Below are 23,415 nucleotides of genomic sequence, written 5' to 3' on the forward strand. Positions count from 1 at the left end.
CTGGCTTTGCTCTACTTTCCCGATGTGCCTGCGGGGCCGGCGCTTTGAACATGGATGGATGGATGGATGGAGAGAAAGAGAGACAGACAGACAGACAGGCAGGCAGGCAGGCAGATAGGTAGGCAGGAAGGCAGGCAGGCAAACAGACAGACCTTTTGGATGGATGGATGGATGGACAGATGGACAGAATGCGACAGTGGTGGCACTTTGGGAAAGTGGTGGCAGCGGCTTTTCCCAACGTGCTGCTGCATTCGAGGCACCGGTTCTGGAGCATTACTACAGTCAATGGGTGAACCTGCAGGGCTGGCGCCTCGAACCCCCCCCCGCCACCTCTTAGCCCCCCTCTGCTGGCCCCCTTGGGGACGCTAAGAAGTGGCGGGGGGTTCGAGGCGCCAGCCCTGCAGGTTCACCCATTGACTGTAGTAATGCTCCAGAACCGGGGCATTCAAGGTGCTGGCCAGCCCTGCAGTTTCACCCATTGACTAGCACTGCTCCGGAGCCAGCACCTTCAATGCGGAGCGATGGCACGTTACATGCCGCCATGGCCGCATTCAACGTGCCACCCCCTGCTGCCTCTTAGCGCCCTTCTGCTGGCCCCCTTGGGGATGCTAAGAGGTGGCAGGGGGGCGTTCGAGGCGCTGGCCCTGCAGGTTCACCCATTGACTGTAGCACCACTCTGGAGCCGGCGCCTCAAACTGCAGGGCCAGCTGGTGCCTTGAACACCTCCCCTGCCACCTCTCAGTGCCCCTCTGCCGGCCCCCTTGGGGACACTAAGTGGTGACAGGGGGATGGTGCATTGAACGCTGCTGTGGCGGCACATAACGTGCCACCGCTTCCACATTGGAGGCGCCGGCTCTGGAGCGGTGCTACAGTCAATGGGTGAACCTGCAGGACCGGTGCCTCAAATGTCCCCCTGCTGCCTCTTAGTGTCCCCAAGAGGGCCAGCAGAGGGGCACTAAGTGGTGGCAGGGGGGCAGCGCATCAAACACAGCCGTGGCGGCACGTAACATGCCACTGCTTCCGCATTGGAGGCACCGGCTCTGGAGCAGTGCTAGTCAATGGGTGAACCTGCAGGGCCGGCACTTCAAACGCCCCCTTGCCGGCACCCTTACCTCCTAGTGCCCCCCTAAGGCACCCCCCCCGGGGGCAGTACCGCCCACTTTGGGAACCACTGTTCTATGGCAAAAAGCTAAGTTCATTATAATTATATAAACTATAGGTAGTCCTTGACTTACAACTAGAATTGCAACCAGAATTTACTAAGTGTGCTGTCCAGCCAGTATATGGGAATTGGATAGTTAGATAGCAATTGTGAGCTGTCCCCTTAAGGGAATGCATCATGGTAAATGTAGTTAAGGTATCCTGGGAAATGTAGTCCATGTCACGTGACCACATCTGTTATCCTGATTGGTCACTGAATTGACCCTTGATGGGTTGGGGGAGTTTTCCTCTCTCTTGGCTGAACTCATGGACTCATGGTAACTGTTCTACTTCTATCACTACGAGATGAGGGGAAAAAGGATAGAAGATTACCATCTTTTTACCTACAAGACAGATATGCAAAGTATTGGTCATTAAAGAAGAACTTCATCATAAATGTGAGTTATGAGGATACCTGATGAACCAATAAAAGTACTTTGTTATGGATCTTTTGTTGAGTTTATCTATCTGCATCTGTACTGTTTTGTACAGAATACAGAACAGTAAAAAGATGATTAATTTGAAGTCCTGAAGCCCATCAATATAAAGATAGTTAATTTGGATTTGTGATAAAGCAAAGTAATATTGAAGCCAGGAGTGAATATGCAATGTTAATCTAAGCCTGCATTTTCTCATTGTCTCTTTCTCTCTTTCTCTGTGAGCAAGGGAACCCTTTACATGCTGTTTGGATGGTGGGAGGGGCTGGAATTCCCCCACATGCTAGAGACAAAGAGAACTCTTTCTGAACCGCACAGTTGCAAACCAGTAAACCCTCCCCTCCTCTGCTCAATTTGTCTTCCTGCTATCTCAGAGTCTCCATTTGCATAACAAGTAGAGTTGGAGATTCCCCAACTCTCAAAGGAAAATCAAACCTCTGTCTTGAAACCTTTTACAAATGCAGTGAGAGAATCTGAGAAATCACGCCTGTGTGCTTGGGGGTAAAACGAAAGCTGATCTTCTGCGCATCTGGAAGGGTGGCAAAGCAATAAAAAAGGCCAGGGTCATAAAAATTCCTCCCGCCAAAGCCGTCTCCAGAGCAATGGGCACATTCCTCCCCCCTGGAGATGCTTAATCTAGCAATGATTTAAACAAAGTCAGCATCTTGCTTTTTGCTATCCTGCTGAAGTCAATAAGGATTTTTCCTTTAACAAAATTAGTAGCAATCTACAAGGAAACCCCGGTGGCCATGCAACATGCTAAAACATTGTGTCTGTGTAATCACCTTTCCTTCCAGCCTTCTCAATTGCCATTCAACCGCTAGAGTCTAGCACCATCTGGTGGTCAAGGAAAAATTTCTCAGAGTTTCCAGTACGTGTTTGCAAATTCTTATATGATTTTTTTTTTTACAAAGTTTCTCAAATTTGACCAGAGTGTTTATCCAATGATAATACCTTTTTGCAATTATTGTGAACAATTTAATCAATTTAATTCAAGGTTCCAGGATTAACTGCAACCTAACATGGGCGTAGCAACAGTGTCTTCCAGGCATATTTCTGTGTTTAGCCTCCAAGTTTTCAGACTTCGCTATTCATATTTCTGGGTTTAGCTCTCAAGTCTTCAGACTTCACTACGCAACCTCTACCTCCACCTTATTGAGCAAGCAACACTAACAGGCATATTTCTGCGTTTAGCCCTCAAGTCTTCAGACTTCGCTATGCAACCTCTAGTGCCCCCTTGTGTAGCAAGCACACAACGCACCCTAGAAACAGCCATACTGTGTGCTGTGCTAGCATCACCCAGACTCTGCAGCACCACCTATGTGCTCAAGTATTAAATCCAGCAGCAAGCGATGCAATTGTTAATCACAAAAATGATGATGTGACATTGCTTAGTAATGGCGATCCCTGCGCTTTCCTGTTGCTGTTGTTAACCAGTTGATAGCCAAGGACCTCTTCCAATCCAAGCTATTTTGGACTTAGTCTAGATTCTTCCAAGAGATGGCTTCTTTTTCAACTCCCTTCCCCTTTCGCTACCCTGTAGTCTACTTTCTGGAGCAGCAAGCAGTCCCAGACCTACGTGGTTCTAGGACTGCTTGCCATGCTAGGACTCACAGGCTTCTTGGCATGCCATGGGACTGGGACTGCAAAAACCTGCTGAGCTGCAGGCCTGAGGCCTCAGCTGACCCAGCAGAAAGACCCCAAACGCTTCTTGGTATGCTACAGCTCAATTGCAAGAAGCTCCTGAGCCACAGCACTATGCAAAACTGCAGCCATTCCAACCTAGTCTGACTGCAGGTCCCCTCATCACCCTACACTCCAGATCCACCTTCTGCTCTGTCCATCTGACTTTAAGGCCATCTTTCCCAGTGTTGTGAGGAAACCACTGTGGGTGATCTGGGGAAGAAAGCCTCATGCAGCCAACAACCGCCTCACAAAGAACCAGGCACAACTTGTTTGACCATCAGCTGGAGCAAGATGACAAGGATGGCAGGGGCCATAGAATGCAGGGAACTAGGTGGGGTGGGGAAAGAGGTAAGGAACTGAAGTTACCCTGTGCTGGTAGACTATGAAGCACCCAACTTTTGATCAAATAACTGCACAGGTGCTGCAACAATTATAACTTCGGGGACTGGTAATAAATCCCTTTGTTCAGCACCACCTTAACTTACAACAGTTGCTGAACAAATGAGTTGAGGACTATTGGTCTTATTTTTGAGTAACGTACTGATGGCTCATCATGGGAAAAGGCAATATGCCATGCCAGGCATCAAAGACAATCACAGAATCATAATCTTAATTGTCTACTGGTTTTCTTTCAGTAAATATTACCTATTATTTCAGGAATATATTTATAGGCCTATAGAGACACATATTCTTAGAACGGAAATGGTGAGGAGCAGAAATTCTGTACTCCATATCTTTTTTCTGTCCTTGTACCATCTCAATGTACAAAATCTTTCTCAGTATGGTCAACTGGTGCTTAATATCTGAATTGGAGAATGCTTTAGACATTCTATAAGATTCTCTTAAGACTTGTTCTCCAAGAATTATGTGGATTACTGTGTTTCAACATATAAACAGAGTTATATAATTTCCCCCCCTACGTAAAGCATCCTGGCTGAGAATCTTTTCCCCTAATATATGCCTTTCATTACATCAGGAAAACAGGGAGTAGATCTGTACTCAGAAATACTGCAAAACTAAATTGATGCTCACATCACCTAAAACAGCTATAATCATAAATACTATATTTGGGGTAATTCTACAATCGTTTCTTCTCTGCTGTTCTTCAATGTATGTCAGTTTTGAATATGATTATAAATCTGCCTATCCTGTTTTTGCATTAATTTGCACTTTCAAATACAAAGAAATATATTTTAATAAACTTTTATGGCAAATATACATTTAATATACATGTTAGAAGCATTTAAAGACAGACATTGCATTGCAAAACTTAAAGGCCAAAACAAGGGAATACATTTTCAAGTGTGGACCAAAGAGTGTCCCCAGCATACCTATCACATCATACTACTAATTGTGGTTTCTTCTCCTCTTGCAGAAGTTGAGGTACATGAGATATATGTAAATTCATGCCATTTCTTAAGAGGTCAGCTTCAAATCCCATACTCAACTATGGGGCGCAAAAAATAAGAAAACCACTACTCCCTTTGATTTATTCCTAACCTGTAAAAATAACACCATCAAAAAACTTATCCCAAGTCTTTGGGAAGGACTCAATACATGGGTAAAAATACCAAATCCAGTGTAAACATCTAGTTGATTGTGTAATGAACCATAATAATAATTACTGCAAATTATTTCATAAGTACTAAAATCTAGACGAGGAGGCAATTTTCACAGTGAGTTTGATGTTAGTGTGGTCAGGACAGATATCACACAAGCTTTGGATTTCTGAGGTTTGTAGCTTATTTGAAAAAAAATAACCTATGGCTCATATGTTTTGCTTTCAACACTGGAGGAAATTAGTTTTTGATAGTTGTTTCTCTTGCAGAATATTTCCAACATTATCTGGAATTCCTGGACCCTCCCTTCCCCAGTGTCAGGCCTTTCCCTGACCTGGAAAAATGTAGCAAAGAAATCACTAGAATTCTTCTGTTAAGTGCTATAACACCGAAACTCAATTCATAACTACCAATGAATTACAACCATTAAATTTTTTACTACTGTAGAGCTTGGTATTTAACTCAATTATCCTGACCCCTGCACTTTCAGATAACTTACATGCTATATTCAAGCATGAGGAATGACTATAATATAGAACTTGTAGAACAGAGATTTGCAAGAAATATTTGTCATGAAAGTCTGAAGCTATCACAGAAAGTTGTCTTATTTTATTATGATCAATCTAACTTTCCTTTATTACAGGAATTTACCTATAGCCTATCAATTACATGGTGTGGCTATGTGTCATCTTTACTACTACTCAACAAAGATTAGGATAAAACACTCTCTCTAAGGCTGCTTGATATGCTCTTCAATTTCTCTTTTTAGACTGCCTGTTGGGGCCACAGCCAGAGGATCCAGACAAGGATGAACCAGAGCCCTCAACTGTTTCAGGTTTCCAGCCTTCACTTTTGACCAGAACTCCCACCTGCACATGTTCCCCAGCCCAGCCCGAGGAAGTACACATAACCCTAGAAGCAGCTCCGCATATGACATCGGGACTACAAAGATGAAGACATAGAACATGGCTATGCCGAACAAGGCTCCCAGAACTGAAAGGGAAAGTCTGGTCATAGCAAAAAGAGGCAGGCTAAATAGGTGAATAAGCTATGGACTGCTCTGTTGTAGTGCTTCCACCTTTTAACATCAGCCTAGAGATTGCCCTTCTGAAACTTTTTAAATGGTCATTAATTGGGGTATTTTAATTCATAATCAATGGTCACCAATCCTTAAGACAAGCAGCTGCTGCTTTTTTCCATTTCCATTGCCGGTTCACAGATTCCATTGCACATTAGGATTCTTTCTTTTACTTGTAATTGTTAAAAATAAAAATAAAAATAAAATCCAGAACTTTACTGAAACAAGTACACTTTACAGTAAATAACTTTACTGAGATTTTTTTTTTCATTCCAAAGACCTTGATGGCACACTAGCCCACTTGCCTTACAAGGAAATCAGATAACTGAAACTGCCCTTATTCATTTGAATTACCACATTCCAATTTCACGTTGAAACATATAGGACTATGACTAGGAGAATCCATTCAATCTTGATCCAAGATGCTGCTAAATGAAGACTAGGTACCTTCCCTATGGTCTTACTCCTTTCCCTACAGCAGCCAGCAGCATGGAGTACAGAGGTCCAATCTGCTTACTGGCAAAGAGCAGTGGCAATAAATAAGGAGACTCGAAGAGACCACCAGGTTTCTAAGTCCTAGGCATCCAAGCGGCAAAGCGGGCTGTCATATACCATCTGCAGATTGACCTTGTGACCAACTAATTCCCGGATGTTATTGATGCCATACTTGATCATGGTGGGTCTGGAAAAGAACAGAGGAAAGTCTCATAAACAGTTTGTTGGAAACAATTTAACTATAAATGCTCACCCGTTCAAAACAGCAGGCAACCTGAAGCAGTTGCTAACTATTCCCCGTCCCTGCACAAGACAATGATAATGCACTGAATCACAATGGAAACTCAAGGTAAAGAACAAGCCACACAAGGACAGTTAGAACAGAATCCACAATACAGTGTCCATCTATCTCCCCCACACTCACTGGTGATCTATCGTACCCCTACAAAGACCACCCTTTGGACTGAAATCCTATGGACCAAGACACTGATCTAATCTAGCCTGATCTAAAACAACTATCTGATTATGTCTGAACAAATGAAGTGGATGAATTTTGAAAGGTTTGGTTACCATCCTTCCTATCCGGGAGATATTTAATTGGTTCAAATGTTGACTTTAATGATTTCTTAAATAGGATTTTATTTAGACAAATGCTTATATATTGTATCAATATATTGTGCTCTTTGAGGGCAAAGGTTCGTTCTCTGAGCTTGTGGGTTGGTTTCCGAATGTTTCATTACCAGGCTAGGTAACATTTTCAGTGGAATTTAGGGGATGGCAGTGTTCTTCTGTTTATAGGAGCTTCAGGTTTGGGTATGTCAGGTGAAGCTCTTGTGATGGGTCAGGTGTGAGTCACCAGTGAGAGTCTTGTGATGGGTAGGTTACATTAGGTGAGGGTCATTGGGAGGTGAACTGCTGGAGAGGCTGCGTGGGTTGGTTGAGGGTCAGTGCTGTCTCTGGTTGCTCTCCAGTTGTGTTCTTTTTGTGTTCTTTTTGTCTTTTTCTGTAGAATTGCTCTTTAGTTTTCTTAGTGTACAATTTGTCTGTATTAGATGAGATTGATGTTAATAGTTATTCTTCTAATGTTTAAATAAATCTAAATTAAAAATTGCAAATTGAAGCTTCCCATAGTTTCATCTGCTAATCATCATAGAAAGGTATAAGACGAGTTATGGGAGGTACTTCATAGTTTCTCTCATAAATATAAGTAGCCCTTGGCCTTTAGAGACTTCTGGCCCAGACAGCACAAGGCAGCTTAACTGATTCTCCAAGACACTCACCGTTCCAGTGATAGCCCCCAGGCAATGACAGACACCCCATCAGGAAGGCCCATAGGCAGCAGCATTTCTGGGCGGAAGACTCCTGAATTTCCTACTTCCACCCATTTCTTTAACCCTGAAAGAAAATGGAAATGTCTATAGTTAAGCTGATAAAGTGGGAATGGGAGTACGCAAAGCCAAGGGTTTCAGGTTACTGGATAGACTCAAGCCTGGTTATTGGAATCCATTCAGCACTTTCTGCTGGGATTCTGAGCAATACAGAAATGCAGGTCCCTCCCTAACAAAGAGAGGCAGAAAGAAATATGCTAAGTTAGTGGCTGAAGGAATAGTCTGAAATGGTGTAAAACAGGACAAGACAGTCATACCCAGCTCTTGTTCAATTTTCTCCATGATTAAATCAAGGACAGATTTCTTAAGCTTTGAGCAACTCTACATCAGTTTTGGAAAGTGGAAGCAACCATTTTCTATAGGTAAGAAAGTAAGCTGAAAACAGACTCACTGATACTTCCTTAAAAGTTGCTTTCATTATTACCTGTACTTTGCATGATTGATCTTTACTACCAAAGGTATTTTGTAAATCAACTAAGTTATTTGGGAAAAGAGTTGAACTTGAAGAGGGAAGAGCATTCAAATTCTGCCATAGATAAAACTATGGTTCAACTACACAATTCTTTTGATTGTACATATCCTTTTTTAAAAAAATTCACCTTGATGGTAGCTGAAAACCTCCATGCTGGGTTCTGTGTAAGGATTGTAAGCAGGCTTGAAGCGCAGTTGTGTGATTCCTGTTACATAGAAAGAAGAAGTTGGTTTCTGGGAAAAGGAAAAATAACGCCTAAAAGGCTCCTTGCCTAAACTGATGCCCTTTATCCTGCACATTGACTTTCTACCATGTCTTACCCAGTTTGGTGAAGAATTCTTTCAGGACACCCATAAGATCCCCTAGTGTCAAACCATAATCAGCCACCACACCCTCAATCTGGTGGAACTCTGCCAGATGTGTAGCATCCAGTGTCTCGTTCCTGAAGACCCGATCAATGGAGAAGTATTTGGCTGGTGTGAACTTTTCCTGTAGTAGAAGCAATTATCATCACTTGGCATTTTCATTTGATTCAAATACCCAGTTTTATGCCTATCTAGTTCTGCCAGCTTTAAACCCACAAATATTTTGTAACAAGGATTTGCAATGCAAGTATTCTTCAAAATACTAAAAAAAAAAAAGGCCTCTAGTAATTTACCCGCTGTGCCAGCTGATAGAGCATCCGGGCACTGACAGCTGTGGTATGTGTCCGAAGAAGATTCTTCCTAGCCTCCTCCAGTTTCCATTCATATTTGTAACTGAAAGGGAGGAAGGGAACAGATTAACATAAACATGCAGGAATTGGAAGAAGCAATTCATATGAGTTACATGACTTGAGAAATCAGCATAAATGTGATTTCTCTGCAGAACAAAAAAAATAGTTGGTCCACTAGACCTAATGTTTAAAAATTCTATCATTTCTATTAGGCATTTGGGACTTTTGTCCCTTACACAGCCCTGGTGTATAGAGAGTCTTAATTAAAGAACAGTCTTGCAGGCAAACTCTGCCCACAGCCTGGAGTTCAATCCTGATGGGGTTCAAGCCTTCCATCCTTTCAAGGCCAGTAAATAAGGACCCAGATTGCTGGAGACAATATGCAAATAATGCTAGCACTATAAATTGTCCAGATAGTTGTGTAAAGCACTATGGGGGAATATATAAATCTAAATGCTATTGCTATACAATAGCACTTTTACTCAGTATGAACCAGTTCCAAAAGATGCCAAGATTCCACTACTGAATTCATGTGTCAGCATCAAACCTCCCATCTTTGCCTCCTCTAATGTCACAGATCTCACAGCAAAGTATCTCCCTTCATCTTCTAGACTCAGTAACAAGAAAAAAGTCTTTCCATGCCAGTTGTTGCACTGAACTCTCCACAACAATTATTCATGCTTTTCTATTGTATGGTTTGCACGTCAGGACAAAACCATGTTAATGAACTTACCCTTGAGAACCGTACCCTCCTTGTGAATGTACCCTCTTTACCCTCTTCAAATAATCCATGGGAAAGTCAATTGCTTCAGCAGGATCTGAAATAAATTTGTAGAAAAGTATTCAGACGTGCAAAGCCTCCATATGCACTCAAAAAGAGCAAGAAGAGTTTGCAGATGCTGCATTCATCACTGTCCAGGCTCAAGGCAAGAACATAAAAACCATATCGCACCTATTATTTCCCATAGAAAAATGGGTGCCACATCCTAGAATATTAACAAAAATCATCTTAAAAAGAAGAATTTCTATAGAAGACCCCAACCTTTTGGACCAAAGGATACATCTGGAATTATGTAGTAATATGCATTACAACTTCTCAAAATGGAAGTCGTAAGGAGAATATCCATTCACAAAATGATAAAAAGTTAGATTTAGAATACTGAAATTGGGACAAATGTGAATGATGAATTTATTTAGAGAGGAGGTCTGGGGTCGGAAGGGAAATGAAAGCAATGGACTTTTGGTATTGTCCAAGGAAAGGGCAATTCTATGGAAGGGAAGGGACAAGGAGAAATTGATGGATGTTTATCTTGACTTCTGACGTGCAGTGTTAACAGCAGGCTACACTGTAGGATTGCCATTAGATCCTTTCTTATACAACTACATTTCATTTTTACTCCTTATGTTGGCAGGTTCCTCACATGGAGCTGTTCGGTTCATATCTATAGAATGCAGACAGCATTCTAAATTCTCCAATGTTTATAGCTCAATTTGTAAAAATACACTTAGAACTATTTAAAATGGCAGCTACACATTTTAGATGGGAACGAAATGGCCCAGATGCATGTGCCTGATCAGATCTCTGTAGGAACTGCCTAGGAATCTGCAGCTCCAAGTCAGCCTTAAAAGGAGACCAAACTTTTATTCTTCACCCTTAGCATAACAAGAGATAACAGTTGTTATATTTTAGACAAGCAGTGGAACCAACCCTTCATAAAGAAAGTGTCATGCTGGTCTCGGGCTGGATGCTGCTGTGGTTGAAAGAGGGCATCAAAGTTCCAGAAGGAGCTCTCAATGAAATTATTGGTGGGCATTTCTGTGAAACTGAAGAGGGAAACAAGGTTTCAATTAAATATTAAGGGAATGGGTCCCATGACTAGCTTATACTCTGACATTAACACAAGGAAAAACATCACATGTAGCCAGAATAGTCACTAGAGGGGATTTGCTCTAGCCAAAGTATTCTGCTACTTTTCAGAGGAAATTATTTACACCCAATTAACAAAAATAAATTACTTGGATTTTCCTAGCAGCCATTATTTTGTATAAAATGTTACTGAATCCCAAAGACGGGTATGTTTGAGTTGACACTTCTTAAATTCTTTCAGCTAGTTGAGTAGATATTTTAAAAGCTTCCCGCAGCTATATTTCTCCTGCCCACATACCCCATTTCAAGGAAGATCTGCCGAAACTGAGTGCGGACCTTCAGCAATGGATGGAGATGGCCACTTTCAGGCATAATGCCCAGTGCCTCGAAATTGTAAGACTTGAACTTCAAATCTCTCCAAGAACCACTGCAAGGAAGGGGGAAAACAGGAAGAACACAAGAAAGATAATTCATTTAGCAATAGGCTGTGATTTCTTTGAGAACAGCTTCTATTTCAATAATATAGCTTCATTTAAAAAAAAAATTATCATAAAGTCAACACAAACACAACTGAAAACAGGGAGGTTAAGAATTTTGCCACGAAGGGTTTGAAGCTATGAATCCATTTTAGCATCCTGTCAGCTGTAAGACTGTGATGGATGAAACTTGATTCTATATAGTGAAGAATATTCTTTTATATAAATAGATAGATAGATAGATTCTATATAGCCAAGAATTCTTTAGCCAAGGTCCACATGCAGAAATCAAAAGCAAATTTCAGACAGAAATGGCAATTTGTAGGCCCAGATCCAAGCTTAATCAAGACCATACTATAAGAGACACCAGAGTTGCTTACCTGGCAATCATCTCTGGTGTAAGATCTGTTTCTTGTTTAGCAATAGTTGTACTAAAAGCACTTCCTTTTTTAACCCAATATGTCTTTATGGTCCTAAAATGAAACACAAGTTTTGATGCATCATCTCTTGGGAAGAGAATAGAATCATTCAAAGTTCTATTACAGAGCATTCCATGAGAGTTTTACATACTAGAATAATTCCTTAAATTAATAAATCACATACACATACGCATTTACAATGTATTCATACGATTCTCTACTGAACATGAAAGCAAATTGCCTTAAAAATTAATCAAATCAGAACATATATGAAACAAAACAAATAGTTGATGAAAACTCCAGAAGAAATGAGTTATCAACACAAAGAGTAGGAATTAATGAGAAAGACAGATCCATCCATCTATTTTCAAATCCCCATAGCCAAAGATTTATTCAACTAGTCCCCCTGAGCCATGGCTCTTTGTTGGAAAAAATAAGAATGTAAATGAGGTAATTATCTGCAGAGTGACTACCTCTTTTCTTGAACGCTTTCCAATATTATCCAAAACTTGAAAAAGAATAACCTAGGAAACATAACTTAAGAAACTTGTATGAAGAGCTTACACAACAAAAGATGTATTGAGTATAAGATTTGATAGGAGTATAATCTACCTTTATCCCATATTGAAACGTTTATTTCACTATGAAGACACATAGTGTATCAAGCTACAAAAATTCTGTTGTGAAAATTTTCTACCAAATATTGATGAAGAAGCAACAAACATGGATACTAATGGAGCAAGCAACCAAAACCAGCTTATCTGAACAATATAAGACCATCTTTGGATACCTTTGTTTGAGTGCTTGATTCCCCCCTCAATAAGGAAAAATACTTTTCAGTGATGGTGCAAAGAGCAAGGCCTGTTAATCACTACCGCTATGGTCCTTTTAGCGTGGAGCCTTTACAAAAAAATCATACTTTTCAAACATATTTTAATGTCTTTGATTGTATACAAAAACCATTACCGTGGTTGCTTAATGTGTTACTTGTATAATCATGTTAAAAAATTAACTTGTTTTACTTTTTTGAGGGTTTTTTGGTTTTATATTTAGTTGTAAAACAATTTAGTTAACCAACATTTCTGCCCAATAACCAAAGCTAGGGTTTAAAACAAGCATCAGAGTATGTATTTAAAACAATACATACAGTGCTTCATGTACTTCTTCCTAATTATTCTATAATTAGGACATAAACAAACAATAAACAGTACAAACAAAATAATAAAAACAAAAAGATAAAACAAATCCCATTACAGTATCTGTGCTGATAAATGGGCAAAAACTCTCAATCCTATGAAGTTGTAAAGTGCCACAGAAATCAATCCCAACTCATCTCTGATCGTTCTACAACAGATATTAGAATTAAAACTCACACTTCTACTAGGAGTTTTCGTTTCTTCAGTTCATTTTTATCTTTCTCTTCTAAACAGTTAGCTTCTCCATTCTGAACTTGAAGTAGCTTTTCCCTTACAGTGTCCTGAACAGATTCCACCTAGGAGAGAAAAGAAACTAACTGTGAATAGAAGCCCAAAGTTCTCACTCCCATCTGTTTTTCTTGGATTCAAAGTATTCAGGCAATCCTGAATTTACTTAGTTCCTTCTTAAATATGTACTACCTTTGCTCACCTTTGGAGGGAGCAAAAATATGACATGCTGCAGAAGCAGGGACCCCACACAGATAGGAATTTTGATTACTCACTGCCTGGAATATCCTAGGGCCATTTTCTGAGCTCTTGTCTAGCCGGATCCATTTGTTGGACATTGCTTTGCTGAATCCCACCTTTCCACTTGGCAGCTGCTACAGTAAAACAAGGAAAACACTATCCCATCAGATCAGAAGACATACAATCACATCGGCAAAAACAAGTTACTTAAATTTAGATACATGCTAAATATAGATCCACAGCAGATAACATCAAACAAATACTTTCTCAGAAACAAATTTAATACAATAAGCATATAGAGATGAGGAATTTTTTTACCATGAGTTCACTCTGAAGCAGACCCTCAGAGGGGATGCTATTAAATACTCGGACCTCATGGCTCCCTTTGTGAATAATCTCTTGGCCCTCAGGTGTCAACTCCCACTTTTTAGATGTACGTTGCTCAGCCTCGATCACCTAAAAAGAACATCAAAAACATCTTCCTTTATCAAAAAAGTAGATAAAAATACAAGAATTATGTGTTTAATAAAAGAATCATAAGTCTGTGGAGTTCTTAGGAAATTTTAAGGTACCTCAGAACTTCTGCTGATTCGTAGTACCTACTTGGATTGTGGATGTGGAAAAATATATTTATACCTAAAGGTTAAACCCTGTGGAGACTGACAACAAGAGACTGTCAGTAATGGCGGTCCTAAAGCCTTGATCGTTGCATACAAGAGGAAGCGAGTGAGTGACAGACTGTGGTGAATGAAGAGTGCAAGTGAAAGGATTTGCGATCCTGATTGAGTGTTGAATATTGGAGAATCTTAGTCGGAGCGAAGCCTGAAAACAGCGGCCAAAGCAGATACAAGCGGCAGCAAAAGCGAAAGGGCTCGTGAGGCGGAAGAGGTTAAGGACGCGAGTGATTGGACAGAGAAGATAAGAGAATCGGAGGGATTTGAGAGACTGATAATTGGGGGAGAGAAAAAAGAAGAAGAAAGAAAGAACAACAATTTAATTTAAGGGAACTTTGAAGGATTGGAATTGTGGACTTTGGGGAAAACTGGAAGGATGAACTTGAGATGGGGGGAGACTTGAAGTAAGGAATTAAACTACAACTTTAAATATTCCACGAACGAAACTGAATAATTTACTGGTCTCTTTTTGGATTATTGGACTGGAGCTGTAGTAAGTGGAGAAGATTTATTAAAGAAAGAGACTATTTGAATTTAAAAATTGACTTGTAAAACTTTTAAACGAAAGGAGAAACGGCTACAGCGGAAAGTGTGGTGAGACAGTGAAATCAGAGACATTACTCATCAACTCTGTGCTTCCGGTGCGCTCAGTGAAGGAATCTCGAAGAACTGAACAATCATATTAAGACACCTTAGGCTTTTAAATTTTGCGGATTGCAATAATTATTTCTTGACACCAACTCAACTGATTTTTGAATGTGGTAAATGTAATTTATATATGATTTAATTGATACATTAGTAAATATTGAAGTTTATATTTGGTTATATAATACATACAAAAAAAGGGAGGTGATAATTAATGAATTATTTAGTTATAGATATTTGATTATAGGCGTTGATTAGATTGAATTAAATAATTGTGATTAATTGTGATTACTGCAGATTAACTAATTAATTATTGGAAAGCAAGGTTGATATATCTTTATTTAGATTTGCAAGTATTTGAAATATTATTTCATAACACTATTTTGAGATTTGGATTCTATAGCACTTATAGATATACAGGACAATAGTATTTAAATTTAAATAGAGGAATTTGATATATTATTAAGATCTACAAATATCTGATTTAGAAATTAGCTGTAAAAGTGTTCTGGAGAATATATATATTGATAAGAGTGGTTAATCCTGTAACTTATCATATTAATTAGTGTAGTGGCCATTTATAGTTGATACTTCTCAATAGTGAATGTTAATTTGGGACAACATATTTAAAATAATACAAAAACAAAAACAAATTTTACAAGAAATGACCTCTGTCACTAACACAACGCTTAAAACTGGAAAGAAGACTTCTTCAATACAAACAACTCCAATGCCATCAACCTCAGTGATGGCACAAAAGACAATTGAAGAAACTCTACCTGGAGAAAAACAACCTACCATAATGAATGCCAATATTCATTTGACCCTTCTTACTTTACAAGAGTCCATGCCGAAGCTTCAGGAAATAATGGTGAAAAATCATACCGAAACAAGAGCTGACACAAATGAACTAAAAGAAGAGATGGGAAACTTAAAGGCAGAAATGAAATTAGACATCTTAAAGTTGGATCAAAAAATTGAAACAATACAGCAAGCACTAGAAAGGAATGAATCAACAATAAAGGAGGTTGAGAAAAGAATGGAACAAATGAAAAAGAAGCTGGAAATGGTTGGTGAGCAATTAAGAAACGTGAGTAAAGAAATGGATGACTCCTTGGTATATCTGGAAATGGACAAGGCTGCAGCATATCTGAGATTCCAAAATATAGCGGAATCTAAAGAAGAGGACTTAGAACAAGTGATGGCAGGTATATTAGCAGACCTATATATGGAATTCGAAAAACAAACAATATCAAGAGAGAGAAGAACCGAAGACGCACAATCAGCCACAAAGAAAGACAGGAGTAACTACAAGACAAAGAGCAAGGGTCAATTAGGTGATGGATGAAGAAAAGAAAATACTATAAATTAACATAAATGGCCTAAACTCTAGGATAAAAAGGAAAAGAATATTAACCAAATTAATTAAACAAAATGCAGATATAATATGTTTACAGGAAACTCATATAAGGAAGGAAGAAGAAAAATATCTAGAAGGCCCCAAGCTGGGGAATTTGTATACGTCGCCAGCAGATTTTAGGAAAAAGGGATAGCAGTATATGTGAAAGACGATATGAAAACAGAGCCAATTTGGTTAGACCCCAATGGAAGAATTCTGGTGTTACAAATTTGGATTAAATCAATTCCAATTCTACTAATGGTAATTTATGCCCCTAACGATAACCAAAAGGAATTTTTTAAACAATTACAAGGGAAATTAGTGGAATTAGATAAAACAAATATTTGCATCTTGGGGGATTTCAATGCTATTGTGGACCACCAGAAAGATCACAGTAGTGGGGGTGAAAAGAAGAAAAAAAGAGAACTATTGAAAACATGTGAAGAAATGATTTGAACTAAATTTGATAGACATGTGGAGGAAATTAAACCCCAAGAAAAAGCAATTTACATTTTACTCCAATCCTCACCAATCATGGACACGAGTCGATATGGTGTGGATGAATGGTGAGTTAGTAAAAAAATTAAAAGAGATTGAAATTTTACCAAACGAATGGGCAGATCACAACCCGATTCAGCGTGGAAAGGCAGGAAGAAACCATGGAAAAGGTGGACCCTAAATATACAGCTAATTAAAGAGAAAGAATTTTTGAATAAACCTGAGGAGGAATTAGACTATTTTTTAAAAGAAAATAATGAGGCAACTACGAAACAGAATATTTGGGATACAATGAAGGCAATAATAAGAGGCACAACGATATCATACACTGCTAAAAGAAATAAAGAAAAATATGCTCAACAAAATAAATTAGAACAAAGAATCAAAGATTTAGAAATTCAGCTGCAAAACACCCCAAAAGTTTGTAAATTGAAAAAACAGATAATATCTAAATGGTTTCAACGTTGAATACAGCCTGACAGATATTTTTTGAACAGGCCAATAAACCAAGAAGATGGTTGGCCTATAAACTTAAAAAAGAAAAACAAAAAAGATTGATCTACCAATTAATAGATGAGAACGGGGATGCCCAACAAGGGATAGAACAGAAAAAAGAAATTGCATGTAAATTTTTTGAAGATCTTCATAAAAAGAAGGAGGTAAATGAGGACATGATAAGAAACTATTTGGGTATTACTAAAGATAAAATAATCAAGGAGGAGATGAAGGAAATGTTAACTAGAGACATCACATGCCCCGAGTTAAAAGCAGCAATAGAAAACCAAAAGAACAATAAAACCCCAGGACCCGATAGGATACCAGGGGAACTTTATAAGAAAATAGGAGAACAAATAGGACCTCTTATGGTGGAAGTATATAATGAGGTCCTACTAGCAGCAAGAATGCTGGATTCATGGAAGGAGACACTGATATCACTAATTCCGAAAGAAGATTCAGATTTACGACATACAAAATTATAGACCAATTTCCCTGTTAAATACTGATTATAAAATATTTATCACAATTATAGCAAATAGATTAAAAAAAATTGAATGAATATATATATATAAAGATCAAAACGGATTTCTTCCCAATAGACAAATTAGGAATAGTTTAAGAATAGTATTAAATGTTTTGGAATACTACGAAGCCCCTCCGGAAAAACAAATAGCCCTTGTATTCTTGGATGCACAGAAGGCCTTGGACAATCTAAATTGGCAATTCCTAATCCAACAAATTTACAATATGAATTTAGGCACTAAATTTGAAAACATCATGACTACAATTTATGATTCACAAAAGGCGAATATTATAATTAATGGAGACTACAGGTGCTCAATAAAAATAGAGAAAGGAGTCAGGCAGGGATGTCCATTATCTCCCCTGCTCTTCATATTATCCCTGGAAACATTGCTTACACAAATTAGACAGAACCCAGGAATAAAGGGACTAAAAATTAAAAAAGAAGAATATAAACATCAGTCATTTGCAGATGATATGGTATTTTTCATAGAGGAACCAATTGAAACAGGTCAAGAACTATTGAAAGAGTGAGATCAATTTGGGGAAGTTACAGAACTTAAAATTAATAGGGAAAAAATGAAATTAATAACTAAAAATTTAACAGAAAAACAAAAACTAAAATTGGAAAGGATAATGGGATTACAAATAGTAAAAAAAGTTAAATACTTAGGAATTTGGTTGACAGCTCAATGCAAAACTCTAATGGAAAATAATTATAATAAATTATTACAGCAAGTCAAAAAAGATTTAGAGATATGGGTTAAATTGCAAATCTCCTTATTAGGGAGGATTGCCACTATAAAAATGAACATTCTGCCCAAATGTATTTACTTATTCCAAACAATACCAATAAAAATACATAAAAATTACTTTGTGGAACTTAACAAGATAATTACCAAATTTAAACCTAAAGGCAATGCAAGATATGAAGAGCAGGGGAGGTATGGCACTCCCTAATTGGGAATTATACTATAGTGCAGCCTCCTTACTTTGGTTGAAAGAGTGGGTAAACTGGTCAAATAAAAGGATATTCTTTTTAGAAGGCCATGATTTACAGAGGGGATGGCACGCATTTTTATGGGACACTGGAAAAATTAAGCAGAAGTATTTCCACAGACATATAATTAGAGATTCCTTATTGGCTAATTGGAACAAAAAAAATACATTATTTAAAAATCTCAATCTGGATCTCAACGATGGAGGCAATGATACATCCAAATAATCTAAATCTTAATAAAATGATAAAATACAAAGATCTTCTTGATGCGCAAGGAACTTTAAAAACATGGCAAGATCTCCAAGAACAAGGGCTACATGTAGACCGGTGGGCTTATTTGCAAATTCAAAATAGATATAGCCAGGACAAGAAAAATTTTGGAATTTATACTAAGGCACAACAATTAGATAAAATCCTATTAGGTCCAGATTAAAAAAAAATAACCCAATTTTGTAATTACTTATTAGAGATGGAATTAGAAGAGGAAGTAGTCAAAGGCAACATGACAGCTTGGAGCAGAAACATAGGGCGTAGCATTACATTATTAGAATGGGAAAAGGTCTGGACAAGGAATAATAAAATTACAAATTCAGCAACATATAAAGAAAATGCCTATAAAATATTTTATAGATGGCATCTTTGCCCCTCGAGAATAGCGAAAATGTCTCCTAACATTAATCCGAATTGCTGGAAATGTAAAAAGAAACAGGGAACATTCTTTCACGTGTGGTGATCCTGCACTGAAGCCCAAAGATACTGGCATAGAATAAAAAAATGGTTAGAGGAAATAACGGCGGAGAAAATTGAATTAAAACCAGAATTCTTCTTATTGGGGATATTTAATAGACAAATTTCTAAAAAAGTCAAATATATAATACTGCACATTCTTACTGCAGCCAGAATAACCTTTGCACAGTGTTGGAAACAAGCAGATATTATAACAGAGGAAATGGTTATTCAGAAGATAATAGCCTGTGCAGAGATGGATAAGTTAACCTTAGCACTTAAGGAAAAAGAAACATCAGAATATTATAGAAGCTGGGAATGCTGGTATGACTGGATAGAACAAAAATAGAAAATATATTAGTAAACAACGTAAAATGTAAAAGAGGCAGTAATTATATATTCACAATAAGATGTATTTGTAAATATATCACCAATATTGATAACAAATAAGGAACCATAGACTGTCAATAGTAAAATTGTTAGTTTTTAATCATTTTCTTTTTTCCTTTTTTTCTGTGCGTTGTGTCTGTTTGATATTTTAGTTCTATAATCAATAAAGTTTGTTTAAAGAAAAATCATAAATATGACTCAGTTGCCAAGCATCTGAATTTTGATCATGTGACCATGGTGTTGCTGCAATGATTGTGTGAAAAACAGTCATAAGTCACTTTTTCTGTGCTATTGTAACTTTGATCACTAAATGAACTGTTGTAAGTTGAGGACTATACCTGTACTATATTTCTTCTTCCCTTGAAAATCACAACAGAAATTAACAAGGAAAAGGTGAGCAAAATATTGGCCTTACTTCAGAATCTGATGAAATTATAACAATCTATTTAGCATTGTGTACATGTATAGCCATAACATCAACTGTTCAAAAGGTGCTTTTTCAGGTGGTAACTGGACTTTTTGTTTTTTTAAGGTGTTTTGCTTCTCATCCAAGAAGCTTCTCCAGCTCTTGTATGGGAAGTAAAAAACCTTCAAATAAAAACAAGGAAGTCCAGTTGCCTGAAAAAGCACCTTTGGGACAACCATGACCTGGATGACTGAGACTCTCCATAGACATAATAATACCTGAAGAGGGGATTGACTTAATTCTCCAAAACACCAGAAGGCAGGACAAGAAGTAGTTGGATAGAAGCTTGCTAAAGAGAGATCCAACCTGGAAGTAACGATAAATTTTCTGACAGGGAGAGCATTTAATCAGTGGAACAACTTGCCTCTTGGAGTTGTGGGTGCATCATCACTGATGCTTTCAAAAAGCTTTCAAAGCTTTCAAAAAAAGACTGGAAACCATTTGACCAGAAGGTTGACTTACAAGACTTCCAAGGTCCTTCCAGCCCTATGATTCCATGTTCCATATCCACCAGAGACCCTTATTTTCCTTTCTCTCCCATCATGACATAATACCACTCCAAGAAACATGGACTGTTGATGGCATTTTATTAAATGTATACCATTCATTTTTGACTAGGACCAGGAGCAAAGCAAAGTGTAAGGCAGCCTGAGGGTCCTAGTTTCCCCTATTCTATGTGTCATGTCAAGGCCCCTGCCTTCAATCAAGACATATGCTATAGCTTTATTAATTCAATCAATAAGGACTGTGTTAATGCCATAAAAGTTCATTTCCACTTATCAGATTTGTTTATCCAATGCTACACCAACAGCTGCATAGGATCTTTTCCACCAGCAAAGACAAAGATAAACAACTGCTGGCATGTCCAAAAAAGAAAGTCACAAAACACAATTCATGATTTCATTGTGATACTACAGATGTTATAACTGAAGGATTTTTTTTTAACATGTTCTCCAGTTTATGCATTCAAAGCCCAAGGAAGAAAGAATTGGCAACCCACTTCTGAAAGAAAATTGCAGGGACTTATCCTGGCAATCTCTAGGAGTCGACAAAGGCTTGAAGGCATAAAGCAAATAGTTTGTGGTACAGCGCGTTGTTTAAATACAAACACAGCTTTGAGGGCTTTCTGAAGGTTTTTTTGTTTTTGTTTTTTCTTTACAATTCTGAGTAGCCTTGGACAGCACAACCACATACATGCAATCCATAAATTGGTCGGCATAGCCTTAGCCTGCACATTCCATTGGCTGACAACAGGTAGACCCGCCCCTTTCTGCCGCAAATGCTTGAGCGCCGCATCTACCCTGCGTGGCGCCACTCGGGCGTGGTAACTCTGCCTTCTTGCCGACTTACCTCTCCTAGCGACTGAAGACTCTTCACGGCCCCGACCAAAACTTGGTGTTCCAGGCCAAGCGCTGCTGCTGCTTCCAGGCTGCAGAGTCCGGCTTCTCCGTCAGCTGCCACCTGCTCCAGCCGCTGTAAGAGTAACTCTGCTGCTGAATCAGGGCCTGTCGCGGCTGCCGCCATGGTGGGAGACATGTTCCCGACCAACTCCAACGAGAACTTCCGGTGGTGACCGGAAGCGGAAGTAATGACTAGCGCACAATTTTTAAAAAGTGGACTGCGTAGCCTCCTTTGCCACAGAATCGCCGGCTTTTTTCCACGAAAACCGGCGGCCTATAGATGCGCAGTCGCCCACCTTATCCTCAGAGCGGGAAGTATTTCAGGAGTTAATGCTTCAAAAATGATCGTTTCCGTTTTTCATTTCACACGGTTGGGCACTCGCCAAGCAAGCTAAATATCCGTATTTAGAAGCTAAATGTACACAGTCTCAGATAAAGCATATAGTATACAGTGCAATATTTCGTTACTGTGCATTAAAAAGTGACTTTCGTACAAAAACAGCCACACACAAAAATTCCTCGCTCACGTGAAAGGCATACATTTCCTTTGTTGATTGCCCGCTTCTTTAAAAGCTCTCGTGTTTCCTTGTAAGTTACATCACTTCTGAAGCCAAGCTGTTCCACTGGTTAATTGCTTTCACAGTTAGTAAATTTCTCCTTAATTCTAGGTTGCTTCTTTTCTTGATAAGTTTCCATCCATTGTTTTTTGTCTTGCCCTCCAAAGCACCAGAGGGCAGGTCAAGAAACGATGGAAACTAATCAAACAGAGAAACAGCCTGGAATTAAGAAGAAACTTCCTAACTGCGAGGACAATTAACCAGTGAAACAGCTTGCCTCCAGAAGGTGTGGGCGCTTCATCACTTGAGGTTCTTAAGAAGAGACTGGACAGGCACTTTCTGAATGCTACAGGGCAGTAGCCCCCAAGCTTTTGGGCAACAGGAACCAGTTCCTTGGAGAGAGGTTTTTCTGTGACTGGAGGGAGTGTGGTTTGATGTGCTGCTTGCATTCTACAGATGGGGTTTCATTAGTTTGCGGGGCCCAGTTTCTGGCATGCTGCAGATCAGTGCTGGTCCACAGACTGGAGGTTGGGGACTCCTGGTATAGGGTCTCCTGCTTGGACTAGCACTAGAAGATCTCCAAGGTCCCTTCCAACTCTTGTTATTCTCTTATTCTTTTCAATAAAGCAATATACAGTATTTGTTTAAAATGCAAAAGTCTGATGTCACTAAAGCAGCCATTCCTAACTTCCTGCCCTCTGTGCCACAGGTTTGAGCAATGAAAGCCTGAACTTTTATTAAAATTTAGAAGTTTAAAGACATGTACTGTTTAACACATGTAATGGAAACAAGAACTGCAGATTTCCTTAGGTGAAAATTCCTTGTATCTACTGTATTACACAAACACACAAATGGAAATCTTGGAATGTCACCACCTTCTATAACCTTCCCCCACTTTTTTTTGGTCTTCTACTGCTCAAAAGAATAATCTACAATAGTTGATCCAAAATGGCATGGAAATAGGCTTGACTATCTGGCAAAAAAATTTTTGGGGTGGGGGTGGGGGAGTGCACATAATTATATGAAAATGCTGCAGTGAATAAAGTCTTTTGATCTGTTTTATTTAATGTTTCACATTAAGAAATTAATAGGAATTGGATTTTGGCACAATCAAATATACTTGCAGGTACTTTTTTTTTTATCTCGCCATGGCTCTGAATCTAAATTAAACAAGAATTTTATAT

The 23,415-nt window shown here is 38.7% G+C and overlaps 2 protein-coding genes across 2 annotated transcripts in view; one reads left to right on the plus strand and one right to left on the minus strand.

Annotated features, from left to right (window-relative positions):
• LOC148127171 (uncharacterized) overlaps positions 1-6,216 on the plus strand; it is a 15,309-nt gene extending 9,093 nt beyond the window's left edge. Inside the window, exon 3 of the mRNA XM_087925941.1 lies at positions 5,652-6,216. Coding sequence (XP_087782067.1) covers positions 5,652-5,836 — 185 coding nt within the window. The 3' untranslated portion in view covers positions 5,837-6,216. The remainder of the gene's footprint in view (positions 1-5,651) is intronic.
• On the minus strand, positions 6,115-21,860 carry FARSA (phenylalanyl-tRNA synthetase subunit alpha). Its single transcript, XM_026716733.2, has 13 exons — positions 21,625-21,860; positions 13,775-13,912; positions 13,492-13,590; positions 13,166-13,284; positions 11,754-11,846; positions 11,196-11,324; positions 10,739-10,854; positions 9,764-9,848; positions 8,974-9,073; positions 8,636-8,804; positions 8,443-8,520; positions 7,736-7,850; positions 6,115-6,642 (listed from the first exon to the last, which is right to left on the minus strand). The coding sequence occupies exons 1-13, from the start codon at positions 21,808-21,810 to the stop codon at positions 6,537-6,539; spliced, it is 1,533 nt and encodes a 510-aa protein (XP_026572518.1). The 5' UTR covers positions 21,811-21,860; the 3' UTR covers positions 6,115-6,536.
• Between the last annotated feature and the right edge of the window lie 1,555 nt (positions 21,861-23,415).

Source organism: Pseudonaja textilis, chromosome 2, assembly GCF_049901715.1.
Source record: "Pseudonaja textilis isolate UNSWEBS1 chromosome 2, rPseTex1.2, whole genome shotgun sequence".
Lineage (NCBI taxonomy): Eukaryota > Metazoa > Chordata > Lepidosauria > Squamata > Elapidae > Pseudonaja > Pseudonaja textilis.